Source organism: Mesoplodon densirostris, chromosome 3 (genome assembly GCF_025265405.1).
Source record: "Mesoplodon densirostris isolate mMesDen1 chromosome 3, mMesDen1 primary haplotype, whole genome shotgun sequence".
NCBI lineage: Eukaryota > Metazoa > Chordata > Mammalia > Artiodactyla > Ziphiidae > Mesoplodon > Mesoplodon densirostris.
This window is the reverse complement of record NC_082663.1, coordinates 99798923-99823139: the sequence shown is the minus strand read 5'-3', so window position 1 is coordinate 99823139 and position 24217 is coordinate 99798923. Positions and strand designations below refer to the sequence as shown.

General features: G+C 39.1%; 1 protein-coding gene across 2 annotated transcripts in view; it reads left to right on the top strand.

The window, feature by feature from the left end:
• The first annotated feature begins 4977 nt into the window (after positions 1-4977).
• The window catches only part of DTWD2 (DTW domain containing 2), a 96905-nt gene continuing 77665 nt past the window's right edge, over positions 4978-24217 (top strand). For both annotated transcript variants that reach the window (XM_060091867.1, XM_060091866.1), the window contains exon 1: positions 4978-5204. In XM_060091867.1, coding sequence (XP_059947850.1) covers positions 4987-5204 — 218 coding nt within the window. In that variant the 5' untranslated portion in view covers positions 4978-4986. The remainder of the gene's footprint in view (positions 5205-24217) is intronic.

The window sequence follows — 24217 nt, the reverse complement described above, 5'->3', positions numbered from 1 at the left end:
CCTATGTGAAAGATATCCTGCCTATACCAGAAGGAAGGTACATTCTAATCATCAAGGACAGGAAGTTAAGATCAAGAGAATGCTATCCAGGGCTTCCCTGGTGGTGCAGTGGTTGAGAGTCCGCCCTGCCGATGCAGGGGACACGGGTTTGTGCCCGGATCCGGGAAGATCCCACATGCCACGGAGCGGCTGGGCCCGTGAGCCATGGCCGCTGAGTCCGGAGCCTGTTGCTCCGCAACGGGAGAGGCCACAACAGTGAAAAGCCCACGTACCGCAAAAAAAAAAAAAAAAAAAAAAAAAAGGTAAGAGAATGCTACCCAAACAGACTTCGTTAAAATAATTCCTATCTTCCTTTCGCTTGCCCACATAGCTGAGTCACTTTTCCACGACTGCCTCTTTGTTCAACCTAATATAAAAACAAGTTGGTGGCATAATATCTTTGGATCTTATTCCTTATGAAGGGTCTCGTGTGACAAAAAGCTTGTATTAAAAAAATTTGTATTCTTTTCTCCTTTTGATCTGTCTTATGTGGATTTAATTCTCAGGCCCAGCCAAAAAGACCCAGTTGGGGAGGGGGATATTTCCCTCTCTACCCCTCTTGAATTTTTGTGGCTGTACTAATAATATAATCGACACAGACAGATTAGCAGAGAAAAAGGAACAATTTTAATTCACGTGCATGGAGGTCCCATAGAAATGAGAGATGGGAAGTGGCCAAAGCAGGCCTTTTTTACACTTGTTAGGTGACTTTGTGAGGAATTGGCAGAACAATGAAGTGTAGGTTTTGAATGCCCAATTAATGAAGAATCTAAACAGAGTTTGGGCTTGAGGTAGTAAATTAAAGAAGTAACAATGTTTGTTTACACAGGCTTCTAGGCTGGAATTCCTTATCTTTGGCGACAAGGGTGTCCTTCTACCTCCAGATGCAGGGGTGCACCTTTCACATGAAACACTGATTTCCTGCTTTCAGGGAGACAGGAAGGTCAGAGTGTACCTCTTGTGTTGGCTGTTTCTTAAGTAACTTTAATTCAAAATAATCAATATGCCATTGAGGCACATTTCGGGGTGGCCTGCTGTGGGCCCCAGCAAACTTTAAGAAGTTTAGTAAATATAACAATTTGCCTCCTCCATAAGTCAAAGAACATGTGTGACCTCTAGGAGCTGGGAACAGCCCTCAGCTGATAGCCAGCAAGAAAACGCTAACCACTAAGAACTGAAATCTGCCAACAACCTGAAGGATAAGCAAGGAAATGGATTCTGCCTTAGAGCCTCCAAAGGAATGCAGCCTGCCACCACCTAGATTTTACCTCTATGAGATCTTGTTAGATTTCTGACATACAGAACTATAAGATACTAAATATATATGATTTTAAGCCACTAAATTTGTGGTAATTTGTTACAGCAGCAATAGAAAAGTAATACAGCAAGGAATGTTTTGTCTTTACTTCATTTAAATCAAAGTTTATCCAATACTGAATCCTTATTCTGTTGGGCTGCAGGGTATTCAATCCCAGACGTTTCTGAGGCCCTTTCCTGTACCGGTGACACACAAGGTTCCAAGGATCTTACTATGAGCCAAAATATCAGGGAGGCTCCCTTGGACCTTCTGCTATCACTGTTATCATCTGCTACCAATGAGATGCCATAGTCCCTGCCTTCTTGGTCCCATGTAGTCTGGTGGCAGCAGCAGAATCTTCACAAGGCGGGGGAAACCTGGGATCTAGGGTTCATCTCCTCTAGGCATCCAGGAAGTCATCCCCTCATTCCTCCAATCTGGATGTTCCATCATTACCTGGGAGCACTGGGGGGTTAGGAGTGGGGTTTTGGTTACCCTTTGTCCCTTTCTCAATTAGGGGAAATCTTCCCTCTAACAGTCTAACAGTTTTTGCTTTTATCCCAAGGACACATCCATCTCACCCCTAACATACATGTACACAGACATCAGGCCTGATACTGAGGTCATCTCTGATCTGTTTTTACCTCTCAAACTCCCTTGAAGCAAAGAATCATAATGGTCTGATTACTAGGAGTTGGGAGATAAATAAAATATAAATTAACATCTCAGTAGATTATTTTGCAATATTGATGCACTGGTAAGTTGGTTGTGTCCCTTAAAGGAATTTTTGCTTGCCTTCCTAGTGTCTTGGTATTTCTCAGAGGTTTGGTCACTGATGGTCTTTGACACCAGAGTCTGTCCCAGGCTGGTAACATAAAGCAGCAGCTCGCTGGATGGGTGATACATTTCCTCAGGCTTCTCAAGGTCAGGGTTCAGGGCTTCCCTGGTGGCGCAGTGGTTGAGAGTCTGCCTGCCAATGCAGGGGACACGGGTTCGAGCCCTGGTCTGGGAAGATCCCACATGCCGCCAAGCAACTGGGCCTGTGAGCCACAGTTACTGAGCCTGCATGTCTGGAGCCTGTGCTCCGCAACGGGAGAGGCCGCGATAGTGAGAGGCCCGCGCACCGCGATGAAGAGTGGCCCCCGCATGCCACAACTAGAGAAAGCCCTCGCACAGAAACAAAGACCCAACACAGCCATAAATAAATAAATAAATAAATAAATATAAAAATTCACGACATATTAAAAAAAAAAAAAAAAAGGTCAGGGTTCATAAACCTGGACTCTTGCTTTCCAGAGGGAAAAAATGACTCTCTTTTCTCCCGGCTCTGGCTATATCCCTCCCGCATGGGAGTTTTCTTTGACTCTGGTCAACCTCTGGGAGAATGGACTACAGAGAAGCAAGGATGGAGCAGGGGACCACTTATGTGCTTATGGCAATAGTCTAGGCAAGAGATGACAGGGGCTTGAATCAGGGCAGAAGTAGTAGGAGAGATAAATGGTTGGATTTTGAATACTTTGATGGGTAGAGCCAGTGATCTCATGTAGGGTATTAAAAGAGAAAGCCAAATATAAATAGGCTTCTTAGGACTCACCTGCCCTCACATAACTCATAGTTGGGCATCTGGAGTGACCTTAAATGACTTAAGAGAACATTCCACATCTTGAGATTGGAGGCGAGAGTTTAAGGGTTGTCACAGGAGAATTTAATTTTGGTAGTTAAAGAACTGGTTCTCCAACCTAAATCTGCACCCATATTTCTTTATTTTCTGATTCACCTCCTTTTCTGTAGTCTCTGGAATTTCATTATCTCCCAACTCCAGTTGGCATTAAGTTCCAGTTTTTTCTCCCATGCTACATCCATCACCAGGCAGGTTTTTCAGCCTTTTTCTATCCTCCCTTAGAGTACTCCAAAATAAATGACAGGTGCCATTTCCAGGGGAAAAGAATGCGGGAAAGTTGAAAACAATAGCCCTGTTTTCTATATACAGGCTTGATTTTTTTTTCTTTTTTTCTTTGCGGTACGCGGGCTTCTCACTGTTGTGGTCTCTCCCGTTACGGAGCACAGGCTCCGGACGCGCAGGCTCAGTGGCCATGGCTCACGGGCCCAGCCGCTCCGCGGCATGTGGGATCTTCCCGGACCGGGGCACGAACCCCTGTTCCCCACATCGGCAGGCGGACTCTCAACCACTGCGCCACCAGGGTAGCCCTACAGGCTTGATTTTAAGATGACTAAAAACTTAATAGTGAGATAAACACTTTAAGAAATACAATACTGCTCCATTACTGTTAGTGATAAATCTACTTTGTTTTATATTGAATCTTTCATAGCTCTAGAATCAAGATAATTATGATTGCAAAACTTAGCTCATGACTGATGAAAACTTAATTTTTTTGTTTAAAATTATGAAGGTTGGTAGAAGTAACAAAGTATTAATAAATGAAAAGAATCAGTACCGATATAGGGCAAGAAGTAGTGCCACTTTCATTCTAACGTAAAGTTCATTCTGGCTTTTAAAAAACTGCGGGCTATATTGCTGTTTTCCAGAGCTGTAAAAACTTGGGCAAGGTAGTTATCTTTCTGTGGCTTATTTTTCCCCTCATACACGAAATCTCAGCTCTCTTACTGCCTTTGATCTTAGGGGCCTCGGACAATTTAAAAACCGCATTTAGGGCTTCCCTGGTGGCGCAGTGGTTGAGAGTCCGCCTGCCGATGTGGGGGACAGGGGTTCGTGCCCCGGTCTGGGAAGATCCCACATGCCGCAGAGCGGCTGGGCCTGTGAGCCATGGCCGCTGAGCCTGTGCGTCCGGAGCCTGTGCTCCGCAACGGGAGAGGCCACAACAGTGAGAGGCCCGCGTACCGCAAAAACAAAAAACAAAAACAAAAAACAACCCCCCCCCCCGTATTTAAACAAATGTTTAGTGTCTAGCGTAAAATAGTATGCTTCATGACGAGTAGAAATACCAAGTACAAAACACAGGACACAGGTCCCTGCCCTTCTAGAGCAAGAAAGCCGCTGAAGTAGACCAGCCGTGAATTCAACTTTCAATCGGTACAACCTCTCCTTTATAGGCCTGAAACAAGTACACAAGCTGATCAAGTACATCAGATGCTGAGACTGTTGTGCGCACTCAGCCAGCTAATTCTTTTTTAAATTTAAAATTTTTTATTTAAAAAATTTTTACATTAATTAATTAATTAATTTTTGGCTGCATTTGGTCTTTGTTGCTGCGTGCGGTCACCCAGCTAATTCTTAAACTGCCATCCTAAGGCAGAAAACGCAGAATTCCATTATATTTTCACTTTTAAAGGGGTGAAAACAAGGGAAGTACATTCAAGTTTGCCACCTGAGGTGTTTTCAGAGGAGATTCCTTTACTTCTCCCCGAGAAGCTTTCCTAACCTCACCTGCTCCCCAGGACAATCCACACTTCCCTTCCGGGTTCTAGGTGAACTGGCCCACAGGGCACAGACCAATGGGTTCATTCCTTGTCCGCTGAGGGGCGGGCTCTCCAGCCTGGGCTTCGGAGACCCGCCCCCCGTACGTGGCGTGCGTGCGTGGCGCCGGGCGGTGGAGGCTGGTTTCTTCAGCTTGTGGCGCCGCCTGGCGGCAGCGGGGCTTCAATGTGACGGTCGGACCTGAGCGCCCGTCATGGAGCTGCAGAAAGAGGCGCGAACACCCAGGGACCCCGTCGCGCGGCTACCCCGGGCCTCTAGGTCTCGGAAGCCGGACGAGGAGGAGCGGCGGGAGGGCGGCTCAGCGCCGGCGGCGACTGCCTTGGACGCGGAGGCGGACGGGGCTAGTGCGGACGGACTGTGGGAACTGCCAGTGGAGCCGGCTGAGCGGAGGCCCGAGTGCAGCCGCTGCAGGTGACCGCCGGGCGGGGGCGGGGACTGAGGCCGGCGGCCGACTTGGAGGGGGATGTGTGTCGCGGTGGCTGCCGCGCCCTCTGCCGGGGAGGCGGCTGCTGCGGCTCCAGTCCGGGGGGAGCGCTGGTTCTGGCATCTCCGCGCTTGGGGCGGCAGGGTCCACTGGTTGACCTTGGAATCACTGTGAAATACCTGTCACAGCTCTTTCGTAAGAAGCCATTTCTCCAGGTTCAGGATTATTTAGCCTTACTTCTTCCTGCAAGACACTGAGCGGGTCATGGGATGAGCAGACAGAAGTTCCGCTGTCAAGAAGCTTGAGCGTCTGGTAGGGGAAGTAAGGCGTAATGACAGTAATACTTGTAAAAACACGTTTATGCTTATGTGACATAGTCATCTCACAGTGGAAAAAAAAAAGGATCAGAGGAGAGAGACAATCAAGGTGGCTATTACAGTAGTTGACATTGTATTCAGAATTATGAATTCACTTAGAAATATTTATTGAGCACCTACTGTGTGGCAGGCACTGTTCTAGGTTCCTAGAAACCTAGGCATGGATAAAACATACGTTATTTCTGTGCTCACTGGGTCACTTAAAGTCTAATGGGGAGACAATTTATTAAACTAGCAACACCAACAATTAACATTATTTGACCGATTGAATTATGCTGGTGTACTTTCAGGGTTGTGAGGATTGCTTTCCCTGCTTATTTGAATCTCATGCTATACAGATATACTATTATATTTACCTCCTGGATGTTCAGGACATTTCTCTTGGTTACTACCTCTCTGTTGTCCTTCACACTTTTAACAATTAGATAGTGTCTCTACTTCCTCACCTGGGAATCACTCTGTAATTTGTCCTCAGATCCTACGTGCCCTGAAATGGCTCTCACTAAAGTCACCATTAACCTTAATGAGGTGAAATCTAATGGATCCTTTTCTGTTCACTTTTTACTGGACCTCTTGGCAGAATTCTGCATTTGAAATACTCACTCCTTGAAACATTCTCTCTTTGGTTTCGCTTTGATTTATCTGACTTCTGTATCCTAGTCTTCTTTGCCTGTTCTATTAAAACTCTAAATGTTGGGCTACCTCAAGGTCTTGGTTCTAGGTTCTCTTCTTACTCCGTACACTTCTCACAGGTGATCTTACCAGTTTTCATGGCTAAGTTATCACCTCTACTCCAGTCTCTCTAGCTCAGACCTTTCTCCTGAGCACCAGATGTACGCATTCATTTAAACATTGAGTACTGAGTGCTTCGCTAATTACTGGTAATACCGTGGAGTCTTTGTCCACATAGAGTGTTCAGTTTGTTATTGGATACAGATGATAAACCAGTAAACAAGCAACTAAATATGTAATTACAGATTGGAAAAAAAAAAGAACAATGAAAGAAAGAAGTGGGATGCTGCCATAGAAAATAGCAGGATGGTGTCAGGAAAGATTTGTGAAGAGATAGCCTTTATATTGAGACTTGAAAGATAAGGATTCAACCAAGAGAGAAGTGTTCCAAGAAGGGGAACAGAAGGACAGGCTGGTTGATTGTCTTTAGCATTTGCATACTTGGAGTCTCTTACCAGGGCCATTTTGACCTTTTCCCAGAGCTGAATTGTAAGACCTCAGAGGAAGGATCTTGAGTGTAAGGATCTTTTTATATTTTCTGAATGTACTATGTGCAGTAGATACTCAGTAGACCTTTCACGAGGGTGAATAATTTGTGTCTAAAAGAGACTGTGTATTGGAACAGAAGGGGTGTGTGAATACAATTAATTTAAATAAGTTGTCTAAAGTTGTTAGAAGATAGCACTTAAGAATACTTCGGGGCTTCCCTGGTGGCGCAGTGGTTGAGAATCTGCCTGCCAATGCAGGGGACACGGGTTCGAGCCCCGGTCCAGGAAGAACCCACATGCTGCGGAGCAACTAAGTCCGTGCCCCACAACTACTGAGCCTGCGCTCTAGTGCCCGCGAGCCACATCTACTGAAGCCCACGCGCCTAGAGCCCATGCTCCGCAACAAGAGAAGCCACCGCAATGAGAAGCCTGTGCACTGCAACGAAGAGTAGCCCCCGCTCGCCACAACTAGAGAAAGCCTGCGCACAGCAACGAAGACTCAACACAGCCAAAAAAAAAAAAAAAAATGCTTCGAAGGGGTCTCACTAGGAGGTGGAAAGAAAAGTGTTTCAAATACAAATCCAGAGCTAAATTATGCTAGCTTTATCATGTAGTTTTTAGTCTACTCAGAACTGCTAGTTATAATAGTTTAAAAATTAGTCTTCTATGGCTAGCAAAGATTTATACTTTTTCTGATCTCCTCCTCTCTGCCCCATTAATAGACTTTATTTTTTAGAGCACTTTTATTTTATTTATTAAAAAATTTTATTTATTTTATTTATTATTTATTTTTGGCTGCATTGGGTCTTTGTTGCTATGCCCTACTTTCTCTAGTTGTGGTGTGCAGGCTTCTCATTGCGGTGGCTTCTCTTGTTGCGGAGCATGGGCTCTAGGCGCACGGGTTTCAGTAGTTGTGGCTCGCGGGCTCTAGAGCGCAGGCTCAGTAGTTGTGGCACACGGCCTTAGTTGCTCCGCAGCATGTGGGATCTTCCTGGACCGGGGCTCGAACCCGTGTCCCCTGCATTGGCAGGCAGATTCTGAACCACTGCGCCACTAGGGAATCCCTAGAGCACTTTTAGATTGACAGCAAAATTGAGAGGAAGGTACAGAGATTTCCCATATACTCTCTGCCCCTACACATACATAGCTTCCTGGTTATCAACATCCCCTACCAGAGTGGTACATTTGTTACAATTGATGGACTCCATTGATACATTATTATCACTTAAAGTTCATGGTTTACATTAGGGTTCACCCTTGGTGTTGTACATATTTTGAGTTTGGACAAATTTGTAGTAACATATATCTACTATTATAGTATTGATAGCATACAGAGTGTTTTCACTGCCCTAAAAATCCTCTTGGCTCTGCCTTTTCATCCCTCTCTACCCTCTAACCTGATCTACTGTTTAAAAAATAAAAATGACTTGCTGGGTTTTAGCTTGTTTTCAGTTTCATTTAGTTAATCCTTTAGAATTATAATTCATTCTGACATTTCTGCACTTTGTTTTTTCTAGTGAAATTTTCTACCTTTTAAAGACTCTTTCCCTTGGCATGCTATGCATTTTGTTTGTTTTAATTGGTTAGAGTACAGTTCTAGAATTATGGAGAATATTTAGGTGTTATCAATATAATATTTATAGCTCTTTATATTTTATTTTATTAGGCAGTTAGGGTTTTAACTAGTTCCCTGAGTGAACTTCTTTACATTTATGCTTATAATAGTTTTTAAAATTAAAATGCATTCTTAGATTTGAGTGATCAGTAAGCCACAATTATTTGGCCATTTATTTAAAACGCTATTCATTTCTCTAAACACATTACTATAATTGTCACAGCCTAAGGAGTTAGTTCTAGAGATTGGTTTTGTTCAGGAAGTGCAAGCTCAATTTAACTTCTCAGCAGAATCTTGCTCGTTAGAAATACAACATATCTTAAACATTAATGAAATATTCTTTAAAAGATCCCAAACTAATTTGTTATTGCAAGATACAGAATTTATAAAAAGTGTGTCCCTGTTAGAAGGAACAGCATGTACAGGAGTACATTGTATAGAGTACAGTGTATTTGGAGAGCGTGGCAGAAAGGAAGGAGAGACGAGGCTGCAGAGATTAATGGTGATTGCACTGGGAAGGGCCAAATAAACTGTTAGGGATTTTGAGCCTAAAGCACTAGAACCCAACAAAACAGCCACTGAATTTTTTTTTTTTTTTTGCGGTACGCGGGCCTCTCACTGTTGTGGCCTCTCCCGTTGTGGAGCACAGGCTCCGGATGCGCAGGCTCAGCGGCCATGGCTCACGGGGCCCAGGCACTCCACGGCATGTGGGATCCTCCCGGACCGGGGCATGAACCCATGTCCCCTGCATCGGCAGGCAGACTCTCAACCACTGCGCCACCAGGGAAGCCCTTAATTATTTTTTTATATCTTCTGTTTATATTCCTGCCTGAGGACAAGAGTTAGAAACCAGAAACCACTTGAAATTCATTGATCATAAGAATAATGGAATAATGTCTAAATACAGAGTATTTTTAAATTTGTCTGAGGGAGGAAGTCAGCAGGGAGAACATGTACGCAAACTGACACAGATAGGCCCTGAGACAGAAATTTTTCTCTCTCCAGTGCTTTCTTCTTACAAAAGTACAAAGTTGTAAGGATTATAATAAGCCACATCAATATATTTAGCACCCGTTTATTAAGCACTGGTCATCTGCAGGTTATTCACCAAGCCTAGGTGCTTTATGTATAATATTTTATTTATTTCTCATAACAGCATTCTAGAAATGATGATATCATTAGCTTTTAAATGATAAGAAGGTAGAGGTAACAATCAAGTAGCAGAGTTGGTTCTCCAGCTCCAGTCCACTTGGCTTCCAAGCTCTTGCAAATGCTTGGCTTTGCTCTGTGCTCCACGCTTGCTGAAGAAGCCTTATGATTTTGTTTGCTGAGTGGATGTAGTCACTAGTTGAAGTGCAGCCACTAAGGCTGCAGGAGTAGCTCTGATTTTCATACTTTTTAAGCTGAAGTATGTTTACTTCAAGCTTAGTAACAAGATTCTTGAGCTTTGGTATTCTTTAGCTCCTTTTTTTTTTAAATAAAAATTAAGATATATTTGTTGTATAATTTTATATAAGTTTAAGGTGTACATCCTATTGATTTGATACATCTATATATTGCAGTATGGTTATCACTGGTAGTGGTTAGCTGTTGTCACCTAATTATCATTTCTTTTTTTGTGCTGAGAAGATTTAAGATGTAGCCTCTTAGCAACTTTGAAGTATATTAGACAGTATTGTTGACTATATCACAATGCTGTGCATTAGATCTCCAGCATTTGTTCCCCTTGTAGTTCCAACTTTGTACCCTTTAACAACGTCTAGCTTCTTTATTCCATATCTTAACCTTTTCCGTATTCTTTAGGCTTGGTTATTCTGGAGAAGAAGGTGATGGGGATAAAATAATGAGAAAGCGAAGCAGGGAAGGTTGCAGGTGTTTAAGAAGAATACAGGAGCCACAAACTGGCAGCCCCACAGATGTTTTGTTTAAAACTATATTTTTACCAGGTTTTTTTTTTTTTTTTTTTTTTTTTGCGGTATGCGGGCCTCTCACTGTTGTGGCCTCCCCCGTTGCGGAGCACAGGCTCCGGACGCGCAGGCTCCGGACGCGCAGGCTCAGCGGCCATGGCTCACGGGCCCAGCCGCTCCGCGGCATATGGGATCCTCCCAGACCGGGGCACGAACCCGTATCCCCTGCATCGGCAGGCGGACTCTCAACCACTTGCGCCACCAGGGAGGCCCATTTTTACCAGTTTTAAATTACCAGTTGCTAATAGTTAAAAATGAAGATGTTTTGTATCAAAATCCAGATTTCTGTTTTCTGTGAGAATGGGAAGATCTAGCAGCTTGGGGGCCAACTTCCTGAGCAAAATAGTTGGCTGAGTGGAGTACTGGTTGTGCCTGTAGATCAGGTGTGATCTGTCCAGGTCGTCATTGCTCCCAGTCATTCCTGCTTAATTCAACTATGATTAACTGCCTGCCTCTCATAGGCCTTTGCTTTTTGATCTGGGTCTCATGTACGTCATTTTGGGCTGGTCAGCCTGAGCAGGAGGGTAAATCAGTCTGCAGGTTTTGTAGGTAGAAGTGAAAAATGGTAATTCCCAAAGCAATTAGTTTACAATAATTAAGATTGTTGAATTGGTATCAACACTTAGGATTAGAAAACCAACTATTTTGGTAAATTTAAAATAAACTGGATTATTGACGGTAATTTTTAGGGTAAAAATTTTGATAGTCTGCAAATTTAATTCTTTGTGCATTAACTAAGTTAATTTGTTCTTTCTTGTTAATATAGAAAATATGTTTATTCTTTGAACTAGTTCGTTCCTAAGATATGTGGGAAGCTAACTGAGTTACAAATTACTGTGCAAGCTAATCATATGTTCAAAGTTGAGCAAAGATGATATATCTCAAGAGGGAATTTTTTTCTTAATTAAGTCTCCAAAGAGGAGTGACCAATTTTAAGAAACCACTTTAGAGCTTTCTAAATGTTTGATTTATTTTCCCCAAGAAAAATAAGAACATTATTATTACCCTCTGATAGATAGAAGTTTTCTTCAAAGAATATCAAATCACATTAATTTTTAAGTATGTTTACATTTGCCCCAAATTAATAATTCATAGCTCTGTTAGTGCTTATGTAGTGAGAGAATATATTCCTTAATAGTCTAGTCTAAAATTTGTCTTTTTCATTTATTTTTAAAAATATGTAATGTATTTTATTTTTTTCTTCCAGTTTTATTGAGATATAATTGACATACAGCACTGTATAAGATGTACAATATAATGATTTGACTTACATGCACCATGAAATGATTAAGTTTGTTGAACATCTATCATCTTATGTAGATAAAAAATAAAAGAAAAAGAAAAAAATTTTTCCTTGTGATGAGAACTCTTAGGATTTACTTTATTTATTTATTTATTTAGGCCACTCTGCGTGGCTTGTGGGATCTCAGTTCCCCGACCAGGGATTGAACCTGGGCCACGGCAGTGAAAGTGCCGGATCCTAACCACTAGACTACCAGGGAAGTCCCAAGATTTACTTGATTAACAACTTTCATTTATAATGTATAGCAGTGTTAATTATATTATGTTGTACATTATATCCCTGATACTTATTTATCTTACAACTAGAAGTTTGTACCTTTTGACCACCTTCATCCAGTTCTCCCGCTCTCACCACTCCTCGCCTCTGGTAACTACAAATCATCTTTTTCTTGAAGTTTGTTTCTTGAAGTATAATTGCGCTTCAGCACTATGTTAGTTCTTGGTGTATAACATAATGATTCGATACTTCTCTACATTAGAAAATGATCACCACGGTAAGTCTAGTTACCATTGTCATTATACAAAGATATTATATAATTATCGACTGTATTCCTCACACTGTACATTTCATACAGGTAACATTTATTTTGTATCTGTCAGTATGTACATCTTGTATTTCCCTCACCTTTTTCACTTATCCTCTCACCCACCTCCCCTCTGGCAACAACCTGTTTGTCCTCTGTATCTAAATAAATTTGGCATTATTTTAAAAGATTTCACAGGTTACAAAGTGCTTTCTTACATGTGTGTTTTTATTTACTATATAAGACAACTTTGTGATTTAAATAGTTATTCTCTTTTATGTATTCTTAGGGTCAGGTGAGTAGTAGAGGCAGAACTGCTTTACCTTTCATATTTTCATTACTGCATCACGTAATAATGAATTATACTGAAATGAACAGTATGACTTTCTTTGTTTTCCTATTGCATATAATACATACTTCCAGTGAGGTGTTCCTTTGCCTTCTTCTAATCCATAGATTCTTTTATTTTTTCTTTGTCCATGGCTATTTTTAATTATTTTGGGGTGGGCAATTTTAATTATTGTCTTTTTTAAGGTCCACCTTTTACCTCCTGAATCCTTTACCTGCCTATGGTCAGCTTCTCATTTCTCTTGGTGGCTCTTCACATTTCAGTTAGAAAGGCAAATTTGAAGGTATTATTGATTTTTAAGATTTTTTTTTTTTCTCTGCTGAGTTTTTAGTTTGCTTGTTTCTTGTTTTTTGTCTACTGGAAGCCTAGTGGAAAAGTTGTGGGGAAAAAGGGAGCAGTGAAGTGAAGTAAGTAGAAGTGTTGCAGGATTAATCAAGGAAAAAAATGGAAAAGTATGGAATGATTCTCCTGACCTTGCAAAGAGTTAGAGAGATTGACCTGATAGAAATGTGTCTGATCTCACAGGTGTGACCCCTAGGAATAAATAAAAATAAGAATTAAAAAAAGAAAAAAAAAACTGAACAGACATACCAGTGACTGCACACTACAAGAGGAGGGAGTCTGCAGGTTAAGTCCAGGCAAGTTTCCAAAGAACAGCATCCAGAAAAATTAAATAGAATCCAGAGTTTCTACACTATATTGTCTAAAACGTCTAATTTTTGACCAAAGCTTACTAGACACAACATCTAGTTTTTGACCAAAGCTTACTAGACATGCAAAGAAACAGGAAAGTGTGACTCACATACAGGGAAAACAACAGCAAATAGAAACTGTGTTTGAGTGGATCCAGATTTTGGATATAGTAGAAAAATACTTCAAAGCAACTCTTATAATAGGTTCAGAGAATTAAAGGAAAAAAATTTAATGACCGTGACTCAACAGAGACTCAATAGAGAGTTAAAAATTATTTTTAAAAGTCTATGCAGACTGTCAGTGTAGGTTCATCATTTGTAACAAATGTACCACTCTGATGGGAGATATTGATAATGGGGGGGCTATGCATGTGTTTGGGCAGGGGGTATATAGAAAATCTCTGTAGCTTCCCGTCAATTTTGCTGTGAATCTAAAACAGCTGTAAAAAAAAAAGTCTTAAAAAAAAGAGATGTGTATGATCTACTTGTTTATGTAAATCTGTTACTTGGCAGGTCAATTAAAAAAAATCAGGTTAATATGTATATAACATTTATCATTTGAACCATTTATAAGTGTACAATTCAGTGACATTAAATACATTCATAATGTTGTGTAACTATCACTACTATCTATACCCAGAAAATTTTCATCATCCCCAGTATAAACTCTGTACCCATTAAATAATATCTTCTCATCCCCTCCTCCCCCCAGCCCCTGGTAATCTCTATTCTCCTTTCTGTTTCTATGAATTTACCTATTCTAGATACTTTGTATAATCATACAATATTTGTTCTCTGTCTGACATTTCACTAAGAATAATGCTTTCAAGGTCCATCCATGTTATAGCATATATCAAAATTTCATTTTTATGGCTGAATTGTATGTATATGCCATCTTAATTTATCTGTTGTCCATTCTTTTGTTGATGGACACTTGGTTTGTTTCCACTTTTTGGGTATTGTGAATAGTGTTGCCATGAACATTGGTATACAAATATTTATTCTAGTTCCTGCTTTTAATTCTTTTGGATATATACCTAGGAGTGGAATTGCTGGGTCATATGGTAGTTCTGTGTTTAACTTTTTGAGGAATTGCCAAACAGTTTTCCATAGCAGCTGCAACCATTTTACATTCCCATCAGCAATGCACAGGAGTTCCAATTTCCACAAAATTGAAGGTACACAGTTATCTGAGTAGTTAACAGAGCATATATATCACCCTTAATGTACTTGAAATTGAATCTTTAATGCAAACCCTCAAAGAAAGAAATCACTGAAAAAATGCAGCAATTACCATTGCTCCAGCAAAACATGGATTCTTTTTTATATTTTTATTGAGGTATACTACCTTTTACTGAGGTAGTTTTTCTAGATTCAGAGATTAAGGGCAAGTAAATAACTTTGCATGTGTTAATGTTGCAGGTCACCATAATTAAATTGCCTCATGATGGAGATTTTATAATTCTAGGGCTTTTAAAATACTCACTTTCCAGCTACAAATAAATATTCCATTGATGAAAAATACTTTTTTTAGGGACACCAAAATCGGTGGCTTATTCATAGCATTCTTGTGTTCTCTTATGTAGTAAAGTAACCCTATCTTAAACCTTATATACTTTTCTCCCTTATATCAAAGAAAATTCTCAATTCTCTTTTGCTCTTTTGAAGAAATGGACCTTTATATAAATTTAGGAGGAATATTTCCTTAATAAATCAGGTATTCCAAATCTGCATTTTAAAATATAGACAGCTTTTAGGCAAGGGAAAGGAGAAGAAAGAATAAAGAAAATGAAAATGTTTTCTAGTAACATGGTCCCTTCATTCTATGCTATTCTTTGTAAAATATCTCTACTGAGGTATAGCTGGTCCTTGGGACAATTTAACCTCTGACTCCTTGCTTTTCAGGATGGCCATTCATGCTGTTCCCTTAGTTGGCCAATGGCTAAGGAGCATAGAGTTCTGCTGCACATCGACCTGGAGGCTTAATTTGATGAATCATATGGGTAGTCTTTGTTCATTCTATCATTATTAATTCATTATCCAGTAAAGGCACAGCTTGGGTCATAGAAAAATAATTAAGAAATTGTTTCCTCTAGAATTCATAGTGAATTGAATGTGAGGGAAAATATGTCTGTGTAATAAATATTTAAGACAAATTATGAAAGTATAAAATAAGAGTTTGTAGAGCAAAGAGTGATTTACTTAACTTGCTATTAAGAAAGATGTTTATTTTTTATATTTGTTTTATTTCTATATAAGAAGACAAAGTAAATAATAGGATAACTGACTATAGATGATTACTTTATGACAGGATTCTCAGTTGATCTGTCACTTTGTCATTGCAGCTCTAGTAGGGGCTTTATATAGATGCTGTATATAGTCATCTCTCTGGACACAAGGCTTTTGTTTTCCAAGCATCTGGCTCCTCTGAAGGCTTCTTTAATATAATAACACTTACTAAAATTTTTCTTAGTTAAAGATCTTGTAGTAGGAACAAGCTTATCTCTAGGCCAGTGATCTCTAAATTATTTTGAATACATACCACAGTTGGTTAAAATATTTAGGATGTAATTCTAATAGGTATACATATTTATCTATGATAATATACATTCATCATATACTAATGTATGACTTGCCTCTTAAACCATAAAAAAATAGATAGAAGGGAAGAGATAATGGTGAAATAAACTATTTAAAAATGTTTTGCTAATTGTGATGGAGTCCTGGTCTTATTATTTAGTATTTTTTTTTTTTTTTTTTTTTTTTGCGGTATGCGGGCCTCTCACTGTTGTGGCCTCCCCCGTTGCGGAGCACAGGCTCCGGACGCGCAGGCTCCGGACGCGCAGGCTCAGCGGCCATGGCTCACGGGCCCAGCCGCTCCGCGGCATATGGGATCCTCCCAGACCGGGGCACGAACCCGTATCCCCTGCATCGGCAGGCGGACTCTCAACCACTTGCGCCACCAGGGAGGCCCCTATTTAGTATTTTTGAGTCATAATATATAGTTAAGGTAAGGTTTATGTTAGTAACTTACTGATAGTAAGATGTGATTTCACAGTTCAAATAATCTTTATAATTTCTACTTTTTAAAGTTATTGTCATCTGATTAGATTTATTAACTCTAATGAAGAGTTTGAAGTAGCAGTAAGAAAGGAACAGCTCTGCCATATACTTGTTGTTTATTTGTGATTATGTAATTAGAATTTCTTCAGTATGGACTCTTTGTGGGTATATATAGTTTCTTTGTGGGTGCTGTTGTTAACACTTCATGTTATGAAACTCCTCCTTTTCTATTAGGATACTGCATATTCTGACACATTACCATGTGATATACCATCCCACAGAGGGACTGTTATTCTGTGTACTAAATATTAGTTGTTTAATTATAAATAGAAGTGATAATATTGATACTATCTTTTTGCACCCCACTGGGATATTTTACTTAACTCACTTTGGACACCACTCTTCTAAGCATGCCTAGGTCAATATGTCTCATCTAAAGATATTTATTGTCTTTAGAGAGTTACTTCCTCTCCTATAACAGTGATTTTTTTTTCTAAGTCTATTGTTCCTCTACTCCTGAAGGCATTTATAAAATAAAATAATGTAGTGATTAAAAACAGATTTAAGGGTTTATGAGAATATCATTTCTTTTACACTTGAAGCAATCAGACATGGTTGAGATTGCTTCTCTTTATGAGATGAAATTTTATTATTATATTAATAACGAAAAGCTGTTTCTTCTTTCATTGATTATATTGGATATAGTTTCAAAAATGTAAAACCTAGAGTTTATTTTACAGATTATTTAAGTTTCTTTAAAGTGACAGTAGAGGGCACTGTGGCATTTCGTTTTTCAAAGTCTTAAAATTAGAAAGTTGTTGCCATTTTTATGTGTAATGCAGTGTATCTATTCAACTGATCTATTGAAAAGTAATGAAACTCTTTGTTCTTTGCTTTTTCACTCTATGGGACTAAAAATTTTTTGTTGAGTGTTGGAAAACTTGAGGTGCGTTATCTTTCTGGGTTCTACATTTGCTTTTGTTTAGTGGGTAAAAAAAATTCTTTTTAAGATAGTGCTTCTTGTAAATCTATTCACTGATCTTTTTTTTTTTTTAAGATTTAATTTTATTTATTTTTGGCTATGTTGGGTCTTCATTGCTGCGCGCAGGCTTTCTCTAGTTGTGGCAAGTGGGGGCTACTCTTTGTTGCATTGTGTGGGCTTATCTTTGCAGTGGCTTCTTTTATTGTGGAGCACGGGCTCTAGACGCGTGGGCTTCAGCAGTTGCAGCACGTGGGCTCAGTAGTTGTGGCATGTGGGCTCTAGAGCACAGACTCAGTAGTTGTGGCGCATGGGCTTAGTTGCTCCACGGCATGTGGGATCTTCCCCGACCAGGGATCAAACCCATGTCTCCTGCATTGGCAGGCGGATTCTTATCTACTGCGCCACCAGGGAAGTCCCGTATTCACTAATCTTTAAAGTATGCCTTATTAATACTATGAAAAAAATAGCTTTCAGTGAATATTATGTTAGAAATAAATTAAACTTTCAAATATTAATTAAACTTTTGGAAGATGTTTTTGTAGGTTTTAGCATCTCTAGTCATATGTCAGATATAATTTTATTTCCCTGCAGGCTGTCAAAGATAGCATACCCAGAGTGACAGATTACCCCTGTTTTACAGCATTCACTTCAGAAGACAGTCAGTCCTAGTCTGACAGGAAGCCTACGTATTTATTTCTACAACCTTATTGAGAAAAGAAGAAAAAGCTTATTTCATAAAATTTGTTCAGGGAAATTATTTGAAAATTCCATTTATATGTTAAGAATATAATTAACATTAATTGGTTGTATAGATTTTAAAGAAGATAAACCCCAGTGATAGAAAACAATATTTATAATACATTTTCAATGTGTTGTTAAGTGTAGAAGAGGGAAAAATCTCAGCTCTTACTTTGGTCATTCTGTTATAAGTTAGTTGAAAAATGGTCATAAATGATTACATTTTTATTACATTTGCCTGTGATTCAGTAGTTATTCACCAGAACTTTCTTGATATCTTATTACTAGTTCTATGGAGAAGGAAATTGAAAACCTCTGACACAGTCAGGATCATATAGCAAGACAATGATATTGTCAGTGACATATCTTAATAGTTATTCCCTAAACCTATACCCAATTTACCTGTTGATATTTATTCAGATATTAATTTTTCTTCCTTAGATCTATATAAATTCTAGAAGTAGTTTGATTTTTATTTTAAGATGAATGTTCATTATTTATAAATAATGATAAATAATAAATAATAAGGTTCGATGTGTAGTTATCTGATCTGTTTTTTTCCTGTCACCCATAATAGTTCATAGGGAGCAAGGAACTTTAAAAAATTTTTTTCTGGCACAGTGAAAACATACACATTCAATGAGGGCAGTAATCTTTCTCTCTTTTATTGTCCCAAGTGCCTAATGTCTGGTACATAGTTAGATGTACAGTAAATATTTGAATAAAATTTTGTTGAATTTACAAATTATTTAATCCATTATTGACTTGAAATATTTAAACCTTCAAGGATTAAGTTTGAATGTAGGGAGATTTTTTGTTCTTTGGAAAAAGATTTTATTTTTATTTAAAAATTTTACTTACTTTTTTGTTCAATTTTTTTAAACTAAAAAATACAAAAACAGTTCATCCATTTCTCCCCCTTCCATCTCCTGCCTCTGGCAGCCACCAATCTTTTCTCTGTATCTATGAGCTTAGGTTTTTTTGTTTTGTTATGTTTTTTTAAAGATTCCATATATAAGAGAGATCATATGGTATTAATCTTTCCCTGTCTGACTTATTTCACTTAGCATAATGCCCTGGAGGTCCATGTATGTTGTCACAAATGGCAAGATTTCATTCTTTTTTTATGGCTGAATAATAGTCCATTGCATATATATCACAATTTCTTTATCCATTCACCTACTGATGGACACTTTGTCTGTTTCCATATCTTGGCTATTATAAATAATTCTGCACTGAACATGGTAATGCAGATATCTTTTTGATTTAGTGTTTTCATTTTCTTTAGATAAATATCTAGAAGGGGAATTGCTGGATCATATAGTGGTTCTATTTTTAATTTTTTAAGGAATCTCCATACTGTTTTCCATAGTGGCTGCACCAATTTATATTTGCACCAACAGTGTAGGAGGGTTCCCTTATCTCCACACCTTCTCCAGCATTTATTGCTATTCTCCTTGACAGTAGCCATTCTAACAGATGTGAGGTGATATCTCATTGTGGTTTTGGTTTGCATTTCCTTGATGATTAATGATGTAGAGCATCTTTTCATGTACCTGTTGGCCATCTGTATATCTTCTTTAGAAAAATGTCTGTTCAGATTTTATGCCCATTTTTCAATTGGATTGTTTGTTTTTTTTTACTCTTGAGTTGTATGAGTTCTTTATATCCCCTTATGAGATATATGATTTTCAAATATTTTCTCTCAGTCTGTTGGTTGTCATTTCATTTTGTTGATAGTTTCTGTTTCTGTGCAGAAGCTTTTTAGTTTGATGTAGTCCCACTTGTTTATTTCTGCTTTTGCTTTTGGTATTAGATTAAAAAAATCATTACCAAGACCTAAGTCAAGGAGCTTACTGCCTATATTTTCTTCTAGGAGTTTTATGGTTTCCAGCCTTACACTCAAGTCTTTAAACCATTTTGAATTGATTTTTTGTGTATGGTATAAGGTAGTCGTCCATTTTCATTCATCTGTATGTCCAAGTTTCCTAACACCATTTAGAAGAGACTGTCCTTTCCCCATTGTATATTCTTGGCTCCTTCGTTGTTAATTAATTGACCATACATGCATGGGTATATTTCTAGGCTCTGTGTTCTGTCCTGTTGATCTATGTTTGTTTTTATGTCAGTATAATACTGTTTAAATACGAGGGCTTTGTTAGTATAGTTTGAAATCAAGGTGCACGATGCCTCTAGCTTTATTTGTCTTTCTCAAGATTGCTTTGGCTGTTTGGTTTAATGGTTCCGTACAAATTTAAGGAATTTTTGTCGTATTCCTGTGAAAAATGTCATTGGAATTTTGATAGGGTTTGCATTGAATCTGTAGATTGCTTGGGGTAGTATGGACATTTAAAAAATGTTAATTTTTCCAATCCACGAGTACAGAATATCTTTCCATTTATTTGTGTGTTCTGCATTTCCTTTCATTAATGTCTTGTAGTTTTCAATATACAGATCTTTCACCTCCTTAGTTAAGTTTATTCCTAGGTATTTTATTCTTTTGGAAAAAGATTTTAAATTGAGGAGAGCAGTTTCTCTGCACTTATTCACTAGTTTGGTAAGAGATGGTTTAACATTTGGATAGCTAGTCACCAGCATAGTACATGCAGACAATTGTGGAGTAGGAAAGTATGAGAAAAATTGCTGTTAATAACAAATAAGCAGAATTCTTAATTAATTAATAAGGGGGTTAATAAAGGGGACATGCTTTAAAATACATGGGTAATGATATTTTATGAGCATGTTAAAGCATAAACCAAAACAATTAGTTTTAGCTTAAATGACAGTTAACAGTGTTTGTACGTAAGGTGCTTAGCTGTTTTTTTTTTTAAGTAAATATTTTCTTCAGTAAATATTTTCCCCCCTATATGGTATTGCTTACCAGAAAGGTCACAAATGATAACAAAGGAAGATCTGAGGGAATTCCCTAGTGGTCCAGTGGTTAGGACTTGGAGCTTTCACTGCCAGGGCCCAGGTTTGATCCCTGGTTGGGGGACTAAGATCCTGCAAGCTGGACGTTGGGGCCAAAAGGAAACAAAACAACAAAAATGTCAAAGGAAGATCTGAGACTCTGAATTTCATTTATAATACAAACTAATTGCTTCAGTACTAGAGAGGAAGTGAAGGAGAGATCAGTATTTGATATGTAAGAAAATGAAAGGATAGGATAAGAAATTGTGTAGGAGGAGAAAGGAATTTCAAGGTCGAGGTAAGAGGGAATGCAAAGGTATTCCCTCATGTATTCAACAGTATTTATTGATAGCTTGCTATGCAAGGTGCTGGGATATAAAAGTGAAAAAAGTAGGTCAAGTCCTTGCTCTTAGGTAGCTTACATTGTAGAGAAGGAAACCCACCTTAACATAACATGATGTCAAATAGTGATAAAACGCCTCTTTCTTACTAATTAGGTTGAACATTCTTTTTTATTGCATTTTTATATTTTTAAAAAACCAGCTTTATTAAGATACGATTCACAGACCATGGCATTTATCCTACTAAAGTGTATAATTTAGAGGTTTTCTGTTATATTAGCAAAGTTGTGCAAACACCACCAGTATTACAATGATTTTAGCAGATTATCTTTGGGTATCTCTTTACAACATCTTTCTTTTAAGCTGCCTTCTTCTTTTGGTATTGCATCCTGTCCATTAGGCTCCACTAATTATCAGTTGATCATTTTATCATTTCGATACAGTGCCCTGGAGAATAAATTGCTCAGCAGTCTGATCCAGTTAAATTTGGAGAGGGGTAGTTTTTGAGGCCACTCTAAGTTTTTTTCTGACTGCATGTGTATTCTTCCTAGCTGCCTCTTTCCATGGTTCTTTCTGATGAACGAGCTGGCCTATGATTTAGCTGTTGCTCTTAATTAAGAAGAGTTATTGTTTTTGAGAGCACCCTTAGGCTTGAACTTCTCACACTCCATTTCAAATAAAGTCAGTTACTTTGGGGAGAGCTTCAGAGCTCTCTTTTCTTATAGTCTGCCTCTCCTCCAAGGTGGATTCTCTGAGTCACTGTTCTGGGCACAGGGCTAGTCAGTAGCCTCTGACTTGCTGCTTCTGGTGTAGAACTGTCCTACAAGTGAACTGGGGTGAGAACACTTGGGGTCCCAGCATTTTCAGCCTACTGCACTGTGGTAAAGCTTCTGTTTTTTAAGTGGAGGCTGGGTGGAGGAAGGGAGACTGCTCTGTTGGCCACACTCACCGGGAATTTATTTTCTTCAATTTGGAGTTGGAAGGATGAGAAATGTTGATGGTCTACCTTTCTCTGTGACATATGGTAAGTCTTGATTGAAAGCTGAGAGGAAGCTCTGTTCTCTTGGCCACACTTACCTGGAGTGGAGTTTCTGTCAACCTAAACTGGGGCAAGGTAGTAAATGGGTTGTGGCTCAAATGCCACAAACTATCCCAATACCAAGTTTTCATAGATTTTCTTGAATAATGTTTCTTCATTTGAATATGCCCTTAGGACAATTTCCAGAGACTTTATTTTTTAAGTTTAAAAAAAAAGATTTATTTATTATTTATTTGTTTATTTTATTTAGTTTTGGCTGTGCTGGGTCTTAGTTGCAGCACGTGGGAACTTCGTTGAGGCACGTGGAATCTTTTGTTTGTGGCGTGCGGGCTCTTTGTTGTGGCGTGCGGGTTTCTCTCGTTGTGGTGCATGGGCTTCTCTTGTTGTGGCGTGTGGGTTTTCTCTTCTCTAGTTGTGGCACGTGGGTTCCAGAGTGCTTGGACTCTGTGGTTTTTGGCACACAGGCCCTCTAGTTGAGGCGCACAAGCTCAGTAGTTGTGGCGTGCGGGCTTAGTTGCCCCGTGGCATGTGGGATCTTAGTTCCCTGACCAGGGATTGAACCCACGTCCCCTGCATTGGAAGGCGGCTTCTTTACCACTTGTCCACCAGGGAAGTCCCTCCAGAGACTTTAAATTGTTGTTTTATAAAACAGTATTTGTCAGTTTTGCTTGTTTCACTGGAGAGTGGGTCTCTGAAGCAACTTTCCCTGTTATCCTGGAAGCAGAACTCTCCAAACTATTTAATTCTAAATCTTCCTAAAAATCAAACATGTCCTTCCAGTAAAGAAATTACTATCCCAGGTAACTTTTTTTTCCCCCATGAACAGAGGTTTTGGTCAGACATGAAACCCAGAGCTATCAATAGCTAAAGCAGTTCTTTGCACTATCCTAACTGTCATACTAAGGACTTTTATAATTACTATATATGTCATGAGCTAAAGATGTTATTTTAAGTGTTTATTTTACCTAGTTTTCTGCTACCCACAGAAATCTACAGCTTTCACTCAGCTTGTTTACTTGTTGGATTTTGCTGCTGATATGTAGATGCTTCCTGCATAAGACATATGACATTTTTGCATTTTTTCATATTCTTAGAATCATATAATTTATAAATATGTAAGTTGATATCCAGTTAAATTCTGATTTTTTAAAAATGGCTTCATCTGATCTTAAATTACATTTTATAAAAGAATTTTAGGGCCTCCCTGGTGGCGCAGTGGTTGAGAGTCCGCCTGCCGATGCAGGGGATACGGGTTCGTGCCCCGGTCTGGGAGGATCCCATATGCCGTGGAGCGGCTGGGCCCGTGAGCCATGGCCGCTGGGCCTGCGCATCCGGAGCCTGTGCTCCGCAACGGGAGAGGCCACAACAGTGAGAGGCCCGCATACCGCAAAAAGAAAAAAAAAAAAAAAGAATTTTACTGACATCTGATCATGCATTGCAGTCATATAAAAATATCAGAAACTTAGGGACTTCCCTGACAGTCCAGTGGTTGAGATTTTGCCTTCCAATGCAGGGGTTGTGGGTTCAGTCCCTGGTTGGGGAGCTAAGATCCCACATGCCTCGGGGCCAAGGAGCCAGAACATAAAGCAGAAGCAGTGTTGTAACAAATTCAATAAAGACTTTAAAAAAATGGTCCACATCAAAAAAATCTTTAAAAAAAATCAGAAACTTAAACTTTTAGAATTCTAATGTATCTCATTCTCTTCCTCCTCCTATTGAATGGGAAATCCTTTCTAATTTCAGCCCTTGATCTGTTTGTCAGTATACGTAGTTCCATTAGTCACTGCTCCTGTGTTTACTTATGTTTAAGTGGTCTTCTTGGGACCACTGAAAGACTCTCCATTCCTATAAATCTGCTCACATTCCTGAGAAGGAACCCAT